The sequence below is a fragment of the Eublepharis macularius genome, chromosome 4 (genome assembly GCF_028583425.1).
Source record: "Eublepharis macularius isolate TG4126 chromosome 4, MPM_Emac_v1.0, whole genome shotgun sequence".
Lineage (NCBI taxonomy): Eukaryota > Metazoa > Chordata > Lepidosauria > Squamata > Eublepharidae > Eublepharis > Eublepharis macularius.
Genome location: NC_072793.1, coordinates 173,855,680 through 173,865,416, shown reverse-complemented (window position 1 = coordinate 173,865,416; position 9,737 = coordinate 173,855,680). Strand labels below are relative to the sequence as shown.

The 9,737-nt window shown below is 47.7% G+C and overlaps 1 protein-coding gene across 1 annotated transcript in view; it reads left to right on the top strand.

Annotated features, from left to right (window-relative positions):
- Nucleotides 1–258: 258 nt before the first annotated feature.
- The window catches only part of LOC129327110 (zinc finger protein 420-like), a 35,882-nt gene continuing 26,403 nt past the window's right edge, over nt 259–9,737 (top strand). The window contains exons 1-6 of the mRNA XM_054975545.1: nt 259–309; nt 1,456–1,535; nt 2,433–2,898; nt 3,077–3,200; nt 7,846–7,928; nt 9,110–9,236. Coding sequence (XP_054831520.1) covers nt 2,488–2,898; nt 3,077–3,200; nt 7,846–7,928; nt 9,110–9,236 — 745 coding nt within the window. The 5' untranslated portion in view covers nt 259–309; nt 1,456–1,535; nt 2,433–2,487. The remainder of the gene's footprint in view (nt 310–1,455; nt 1,536–2,432; nt 2,899–3,076; nt 3,201–7,845; nt 7,929–9,109; nt 9,237–9,737) is intronic.

Below are 9,737 nucleotides of genomic sequence, written 5' to 3'. Positions count from 1 at the left end.
AGAGCAGAATTGGCGTCCAGGGGCACCTTTAGAGACCAACAAGATTTTTAGGGTGTACGTTTTCGAGAGCAAGTCGGTGTCTGAAGATGGGATCATGTGGGTTGCGTTCGGGATTGTTGATTTGCACGGCTGCAAATCTCTGCTTTTTATTCTCCAGCACGGGAATAGTTAAGGGAAGCGAGCCCGAAATCCTAGAGCGTGGAAAGGGCGGTGGTGAGGTCACTTCCTGCTCGGTCCCCCCTCCTCCCCGGTGGGAAAGTGGTCTTTGTTTTTCCCACGCTTTCCAAAGGGTCGCCTGGCTCCTCCCGGGTGCGTCAAGGGGGCTGCCAGCCTGGGCAATCGGGGTGGGTCGAAGGGAGATGCCGGGGAGGGGACGCAGGTCAGGGGCGACCCTAATCCGGGAGGGGAGGCGAGAGCCTGAAAGGGAGTAAGGTGGGAAGGAAGTGGGCGGAAGGAGGGAGCTGAGAGCCCGGCGGGGGGTGGCGGGCCAAGGGGAGGCGGGAGGGGGGCAGTCTTTTTAGGGACGGAGCCTGGTGGGCTCTGGGAGGGTCCAGTGGCGGCCTCGGGAGTCCGAGATTGAGGCTGGGAATAGCTGCACAGCCCTCCCCGCGGAGCAGAGGGAGCAGCGGGGCTCCCCAGCGCCAGCAGCGGCGTCGCGTAATGCTCTAACCGAGGCGCGCTCAGCTGGCTGGCCGTGTCTGCAGAGGGTCTCCAGTGGCGCCGGACGGCCAAGCCCCGAGCAAAGAGCTCGGGAGGGCTGCCAGGAGGGTCTCCAGAAGGGGAAAACGGCCCCCCGCGGCCCCGACCCTCCCCTGCTCCTTTTTTTTCAAACATTCATGCCGTCAGGAGAGAGGTCAGAGTTACTAAAAGTTTGAACCAATCGAATAACGAGTTGCTTATTCACCCCCTGACATTTGGGAGGGGTGGGCAGACGTCTGTGGGTAAACTGAAATGCATTTAAGCCTAGTCACATCTACAGTTGTGTTATTGCTTTAATAGCATGCAATGTACAGTTTAGAGTTTTGCCTGTAATACACAGTATTTGACATACTTTTGGAATCAAGAACTGTGTTTCATGGGACAGCAACAGCCATGCAATCTTAACAGGACTTGAGTCCTATATGGCATTAAAATAAATCCTGTAACGCAAAAATACAAAATCATGACTAGCAGCACAAAAACTAACAGGGAAACCAATATCCCATAATAAAAAGGATTGAGGCAGCCACAGCAATGTTCTAAGGTTTTTATAAAGATGGCATAAAAGATGCTAAGATACTTGCGTGGTAAATGAAGGTGATATATTACCGTCTTAAAATAAACATTAGCTATAATCCTGTTTCCACATGGTTCCCCAAAACATAAAAAGGCCTTTCACCTGGCAAATTGAAGTGGGGGTGGGGAGATCTGGGAGCTTGGAGGCCACAGCCCCAAAAGCCCTGCTTTTTCTTTCAGCATCTGGACCTGTCTGGGCAAGGCCTCTGAGGAAGGACTCAACTTGTGAGGGAAGGGATGGTTCTTAAAGAAGCTAGACGGTAAAGATCTGTGAAGGTAGAAATTGGGCCTGAAAGCAGAGCTGCCTTTCTTTCCCTTTCCCGTAGGGAAAATACAAGACCTCTCTTCACTGCTTTATTTCAGAAATAACAGCTAGCCTCTTGGCCTCTGTTCCTTCCTTCGAACTTCAGCATCTGGGGCTTTTCCCCTGTTCACATTTATCTCTGGCTCCTTATGGCAGGTGATGCCAGCCTTTGCCCCTCCCCCATCAGAGAAGATGTTCAGTGCGGGAGTCTAAGGGTCAAGCTACGAGTGACGAATGACACTTGCCTGGCAAGGGAACAGACTGACGTGTATTCCTCCCTGTTCACTTGCCATTCACTTGCTCTTCACTTGATCAAGTGTAATTCGTCACTTGTAGCTTGACCTCCAGTTTCCAACACCCCCAGCTCAACTGGGAAATTTCCAATTTCCAAAGCCGTGTCGAAATTATGAACTTTTGCCTGGCACAGTTATTAAGAATTAAATGCCAGTACCTGTGCCGTCTTTACTCAACAAACTGCTTACAGGATTCAGTGAGGAGGGTCCTTCTCGTATGCAACCATTCCACTGCGGAAAGTATGTTTGTTCTTTATTGGTTTATTACAATCAATTCATCCCCCCACCCACCCACCATTTCCTTGGGCCCAAATGTGAAGCCTTCCGCCAGTCTCATGAGCTTTCCTTCACCTTAAGTGGCTCTTCCATTGAAGGAAACCTCCTCAGGCAGGATTAGGGCTAGTGGGAAGATGGTTGGATCCACCCCAGGATCTCAAGATGTGTTATGGCCATTTCTTCAGATGTCTTGAAAAAGTGGCTAGACAAAGTCACAGTGGAGAGACTTTGAAACTTCATTGTTCTTTTGCCTTTGCTTACAAAGTATTTTCTTGCCTTTGCAGGACTTAGGAGCCCTCAGAAAGGACTTGGCAGCTGAGCAAGAAGCTCTGGGTCAAGATGGGAAATCAAAGCTTGCTTGGGCTGGAAGCAGAAAATGGCCCTGAGGCCATCCCAGCTGGGAGCAGAGAGGAATTCTGGGAAAGACCTGTGGGAAAGATCCTGGCTGATGGCAGCACCAGCTCAGATGTCCGTTGCCTGCACTTCAGGCAGTTCCGCTACCAGGAGGCCGAGGGGCCCCGAGAGACATGCAACCGACTCCACCATCTTTGCCAGCTGTGGCTGAAACCAGAAAGGCACAGCAAGAAGGAGATGCTGGACCTGGTGCTCCTGGAGCAGTTCCTGGCCGTCCTGCCCCCAGAGATGGAGAGCTGGGTCAGGGAATGTGGGCCGGAGACCTGTTCCCAGGCGGTGGCCCTGGCGGAAGGCTTCCTCCTGAGCCAGACAGAAGATGAGAAGCAAGGAAGACAGGTGAGGGTCTTTGATCCTGAGAACTCCAACGAGCAGAATATTGTGAAAAGACAATCCCGAAACTCCTCCCTGTCTAAGTGCACAACCTTTTCAAGGAATCAGCCTATGGATATTCCCTTCCCAGGTGTTTCTCTGCCCTCCTCCTGTTCTAATCCCTCTCCTCTTTCTTTGTCTGGAGTGCCAGGACCCATCTAGAGGGGCTGATGCTTTTCCTGGAGCAGAGAAGGCACCATCCGATCCAAGGCACAGGCCATTCTCCTGGGGAACCAAATGGGACAACGATGGAAGTGTCAACCAGCTGGGTAAGGCCTCCTCTAGGACTCCTTCTTTAAGCTGTCCATTTCTGGGCTACTTTGGTATTTTCCTGGGAATTCTCCATGGAAAAAAATGTTTCATTCCAGTCTCAGTTCTATCTTTAGAGCTTCAGCCTAGGTGGAATATAGGCTAACGAAAAAGGGAAGAAAATGCTCTTATTGATTTAAACTATTTAAAGAAGTTAAAAAGAAGGGTCCCCTCCTAGGGAACATACATTTGAATGGAGTCCAGTAGGTTTTTGGGTGGGCCTGAGATGTATCAAAGGTGCAGAAAAGGGCTGTGTGGGTCTGTGGTGAAGCTGCCCAAGAGACATATTTCCCAGCCATGTCCTGTGCATACATCCCCCAACTCTGTCACCCCCTCCCTTTTATGTGACCTTGTATATTGCTGCCTCTCTGATGTCCTTGCATTCTGTTAGATTTTCACTGCCACTAAAGGTTTTTGCCTTCTTTCCCTCCCAGTATGACTTATAGTAATGGACTTCTGAGCTACTGCTAGTAGGATGACAGAACAGTCAACTCGTGGGGTGGTTGTGAGGTAATGGATATTCTTTTTGCCAGATGAAATAGAGGTTTTACTTAAACAAAAATTGTGTTTATTCATAAATACAAATACATAGTGGTTTCAGAATAATTTGTAAGCAAATTGGTTTCAGAACAGTTCATAAGCTTGGTGGGTTTAAAATCTGTTTTTGTGTAAAGGGCCATCAAGTCACAACTGAGCTATGGCGCCCCCTGCTGGGGCTGTCAAGAGAAGTGAGGAGCAGAGGTGGTTTGCCATTGCCTTCCTCTGTAGAGTCTTTCTTGGTGGTCTCCCATCCCAGTACCGACCCTGCTTAGCTTCCAAGATCTGATGAGATCTGGCTATACCACGCTGCATTCCTTCCTTTCAAAACAGGTACAGATTTTTAAATGTTTGCACAGGGGCCCAGTCACAAAGACTGGTTTTCCTCACAGTTGCCATTTAGGCTGAAACCATCCGCCAAAGAGAAGAACATGGAATGCTCTGAGTTCCCAGAAGTTCACTGGCTCATAGGCTGATCCACAAAGGAAAAATACGGAGCCTTGGCCTGTTTTTCTGCCCTTTTGTGACCTGTATATTGCCACTCCTCACAAGGCCCCTTGCTATACAGCTGTGAAATGGCCTGTATTACGCTGCCTTCCTTCCTTCTGCCTTTGTGTTTCAAAATGGTTTTTTGTTGCCTCCAAAGGCTTTGGCCTTTGGGGGCATCTGTGAGGTAAAAAAGAAGTTGTGATCGTGTATTCCGGATGAAACAGGAGTTTTGCTTAACCAGAAATATATGTGCCAAGTCATGAAGATTAATTATTTTCGCAGTTGCCGCTTAGGCTAGAAATAAGAAACAGATCCAGTCACAAAGATTATTTTCCCTCAGTTCAAACATCAAAATGTGACAATATCATGCAGTATACATTGGTCTCCCATCTAAGTTAACTAGGTGGCTCCAATTGGTGCAAAATGCTGCAGCTCGACTGTTAGCAGGAGCGAGCAGGAGCATGAACTTCACTCCCATCCTACGGTCACTCCATTGGCTACTTACCGTGTTCAGTTCAAGGTATTAGTTATTACATATGAAGCTCTTCATGGCCATGGTCCAGCATACCTACGAGATTGCCTCACTCCTTAAGTCCCTCCATGGCAGCTTCACTCATCTGAACAAGGACTCTTGCAGGTGCCAGCCTGCATGTGGGCGAAATCAACAGTGGCCCACACACAGTCTTTCTTGGTGATGGCTCCTACCCTGTGGAATGGCCTGCCTGAGGCAGTCAGGAAAGTTCCCACTCTTCTGGCTTTCCGCAAATGATGCAAAACCGATGTATTCAAAAAGGCTTTTTACTCAAATAGGATGGAGGTATTGTAGGAAGGGGGTCTCAAACGCTTCGGTAATGAGTTAGGGACCATAAACTTCATCACTATGTTGCCTTGCATATTATCTGTTGCTTGAATATATACTTATATATACTACCTGTGTTTCATGTTATCTAATGTCAGTCCTAGAATTGATTATGTTCTGTTTCAGCAATTCTTCAACTCTCTATTGGATCCTTGCTAATGCTACGTCTTTGTAAATCCCTAACTGAATAAACACTCTTCTCATCCACAATGATACAAATTCACTCAGGCTTTTCTGTGCCAAACCTGACAGACTCTCTGACCTTGTGAATTTGGCTAAGCTTTCCCTCTGTTGCCCCTTAGGCTGTGTTCATCCACAAAGCAAAACACCCGGACTTCCACAGAGACACACTGAACAGATCTAGACAGACTCTCTCAGGCTTCCACACAGTTTGACCAAACTAGAGAAAATGAACCCTTTCCTCAGCACTCAGACCAAAAACTGCAGTTCCTTCGGCTCCCTCAGATCCAGCCACCATACAGTTGCAGCACGTTTCACTCACCCATCCACCATTCCCCTTCTCAAGTCAGAGGCCGACCACTTAACAGTAAACATTCTTTCAAAACCGCACACTAACAGTCAAAAATAAAATACCCACACTATGTACATGGCAAAAATTACATCCCACTTCAGCGTTAATATTTAGCTTAGGTTTGTCTTCTTCCTGAAATATGATCTTGTTCATTTTAAAAAGCAAGCTATATTGGGTCTGTTAGTTTTACCTCAGATTAATCTAGGCTTGGGTGGATTAATACCCAGCCTCAAATCCAGTCCCCTCAGACCTGTACAGTATGGGTGGGATGGGAGTATTGAAATCCTATTGTGAAGGAGGTGAAAAGTTGTTTGTGTCTCGCCTCCAGGAAATCCCATCACTCCCCATTTTATCCCAACCCTTCCTAGACCTGTGATGGGCCTTGTTTCTCCTTTGGTAACTCTTGGTGCAGTCAGTAAAGATCAGCTGAACCCCACCAAATTTGGGGAGTGACATCCTCCAGGGCTTCACCTCCAGCTTGCCCAGATTCAGTGAGGACTTCTTTTCCCTCAGCCACTTAACTGCCATGCCCAGACAGCAGCTCGGAGCTGCTAGACCAACCCCAGACATACTGAGGGTTGCAATCGCAGCAAAGAGAAAACTGAGCCCCAGGGGACAAGTCCTGCTCTGAGGAGAGATGGTCTGCGACAGGAACCCTCTGAGGCGTAAGGAATGATCTAAAACATTCCAGAGCACATCCTTCAAAACCTGCTTGTGACTCTGGGTGTCTCAAAAAAACATATCCCTTGCGGGGGTTGGCTGTGTGGGGAAGTTGTCAACCTAATCTAAAGGAGGGGGAAGGTAGGTGTTTTTGTGAGAGAGAATGTGTGTGATTTAACATAAGGACTTAATCAGGAGCCTCTGAGATGTCAATATATCCAATTGCTAAATGTGCAGTAAGGTCTTCTAGTCTCAAGAGGGTAGCCATGTTGGTCTGAAGTAGAACAACAAGATCGAGCCCAGTAGTACCTTAAAGACTAACAAGATTTCCAGCGTATGAGCTTTGGAGAGCCAGAGCTCCCTTTGTCAGATACCTGTGCGGATTACTTTAAGCCACAAAGAAGAGCTTACGCTCGGATGCATCTGAGGAAGAAAGCTGTGGTCCTCGAAAGCTTATGCTACAGTAAAGTTTGTTAGTCTTAAAGGTGCTACTGGACTCTTTACTATTTTGCTACTGCAGACTAACATGGCTAACTTTTCTGGATCTACACTAGGATGGTCTCCCTGAAGTACACTGTTAGCAACCCTACCCTCCCTCACACAGAAAGGGCAGTTTATGAATATGGCTATATCATGAACCCCTTTTCCCCATATACTCCAAGTATACGGCATGTTGCCTGGCTAGGCAGAATTATTTCCAACTCAGCCAAGTGGAAAATTACTGTAACATGAGTCATGAGGCAGGGCTGGGTATCAACCCCACACCTCGGAGATGTGCAAAACCTTTAAGACAAAAAGAGGTCTTCTAGGAGTGCATGCTAATCTCATCAACACCCTTCCGATCTTCCTAACTCTTTCTTCCCAAATAGAGTTAATTAGAGATTTGATAACTCTTCCGTTCCTCTAATTGCAGGTCATGAATCACCAACTATTACCTATAGTTCCACCCAGGTATATTCAGTCACGCTTTCCTAGTTTTATTTTCTCATCTCTGGAGACAGCCATTAAGCTATTTTTTGGGGCAGAAGATGCAATCCTGCACTAAGTTACATTCCACAGTATAACTGGACTGCCCTCTGCCATTGTGTGTGTGTGTGTGTGTGTTCTGGGACCCATTGACACACCCTCAGACCATGGCTGATCCTACTTCTTGTGGCTGAAAAGCACTCGTAGCTCTAACTGCCATTCTCTGTGGATATTCTCTGCTCCTCCTAGACTGGTCGATATAGGTCTTTCCCCAAACCTCTCTCACTTTTCCTCACTGATTTACTAGTCAACCTTGTATGCATTTTGTGTGTTATTGCTTTTTCTGACACGTTAAAAAAAACATTTCTGTTTAAACCTACATGTTCCTTAGAGAGTCCTCTGAGGAAATGATCCTCGTATACATAGGTGGAAATCCCAGTTACACCCTCTTGCTAGATCATCTCCGTGCATGCTAATTCTCCTAATTCGCAAGGAGACCCATAATTAGGGTAACAACACAGGTCTCAGGTGTTTGTAATGTAATTCTTTGCTTTTCTCACAGGCAGTGGAAGGACACTGGTAGGTCGTTCTGGACCTTCGAGCCTTTGTGGTGGACTGGAAGCTGCCTCCGAGCCACCGGATCAGGTAGGAGAGGAATCTTTGGGGGCATCCCAGGGGCCTGTATCTTTCGCCAGCCCCCTCGCTCGAGGAGAACCCTGTCTTTTCCCATTCTGTCAAAATGGCTCATTAGGAATGGGATGGCTGAAGGGTTAGATCCTCCCCTTGACCCACTGGAGAGCCACTGCCAGTCTGAGTGGACAATACTGTCCTTGACGGCCCAGCGGTCAGAGTCAGCATAATGTTAGCAGTCAGGCCCCTCCTCTCACTGAAGGGCAGTTTGTAGATAGGAAATCATAAACACCGTTCCTCAAAGATCATAAGCACGAGGCACTGTCTGGCCCAAAATGGGTGCCAGTCAGGTAAGATAATGGAAAAATATTTTAGAAGGAGAGTCAGAGTGGCTGACTGACAGTCCAGTCCATGCTCTGGTGAGACTCTTAATTTAGGACAATGTGGTCTCCCAAGAAGCTCTTGACTAATCTCGTCAATGCCCAGCCTATCTTCCCCTCACCCATTTCCCCTAATCAGGGTATTCAGCAAACCTGGTAGCTTTTCCCATCAGGTACTTACAAGGTTATCAAGTACCGTTTACGCTTATAGTTCTCCTGAGGTAGACCCATCCAGCTCCTTTGGAAAGCCCATCTAATTATTGTTTCTGAGTCAAATAAGTCAGCTTGCCCCATGGAGCATTTTGCCCTGTATCTAGAACCCCTAGCAGCCAGTGTGTGTGTGTTTCTTCTGGGACCCATACGTACATTCCAAAATCTGTTTGGGCCTTCTAACTGTGGAATGATGGTTGTTTCGATGCTGCCTCCAAAGACCTCCATCTTTGAGACTTGTAATTATAGCCGTCCCTGAAACTGCTTTCTCCCCTCTCCTCTTAGTTAGCCTTGCATGTGTTCTGTGTCTGTTTCTAAGATTGCCCTTTTATTTCTCTTTTAATAAAACCTTTCCGGCTGAACTTTTGGCTGATTTATTTTGAGAGATCTCTAACGGGGAAAATCCCCGTAAGTATTGGTGGAGAATCCCAGGTACCCCCTCTCGCTCTGTCTCCTTTAAGCATTACCGCAACTAATTAGGAGACCGCCTATTTGGGTAACAATAAGGCCGTTTCATGTGTTCAGAAGAACTCCCACCCACCTCTGTTTCACTCCCTTTTTGGACTGTGTCTTGATCTGTGAGGAGAAAACATTTCTCTCTTTCAGGGTCAGGTGACTCTAGAGGAGGTGTCCATCTCTTTCACCCCGGAGGAGTGGGCTCTGCTGGATCCGGGCCAAAGGGCTCTGCACTGGGAGGTCATGGTGGAAAACTACAGGAATGTGGCCCATCTCGGTATGGCTCCCTCTGCCTTTTGCTGACTGAGAGAGAAAGGAGGAATTGATGCTCTTGTTGGTCTCTCTCAGTGCACCACAGGGAGATCACGAGTAACAGATCTGGCTCCTTTGCCCTTTCCTCTTAATTGAACTGAGTTGCCGATATTCCAAGTGGCTTTCAAAGGGCAATGCATTTAAAACTCTTCACGAGAACAAGGCATTACTTAGACAGCTTCCAGCTCCTGCCCACTCTTGCTCTGTTCCAACTCTTCCCACCCCTTACTGAGTTGGGGGTCTCTTCACAGAGACAAGGGTCCCCTCTAGTACCCCTTGATTGCATCTACATTGGGGCACTTCAGATTCGTCTGTCGCAGGCTGCCTCCTGGCTTGCCTTTGGTGGAATTGGGGAGCTGTAAGAGAGATCTGCCGTGTGAGATGGTGCTGGACCAGGCGTGGAGCATCTGTTGGTTCCATCCCTGGCATCTCCAGGTGATAGGATCCGGTAGGAGGTGATGTGAAA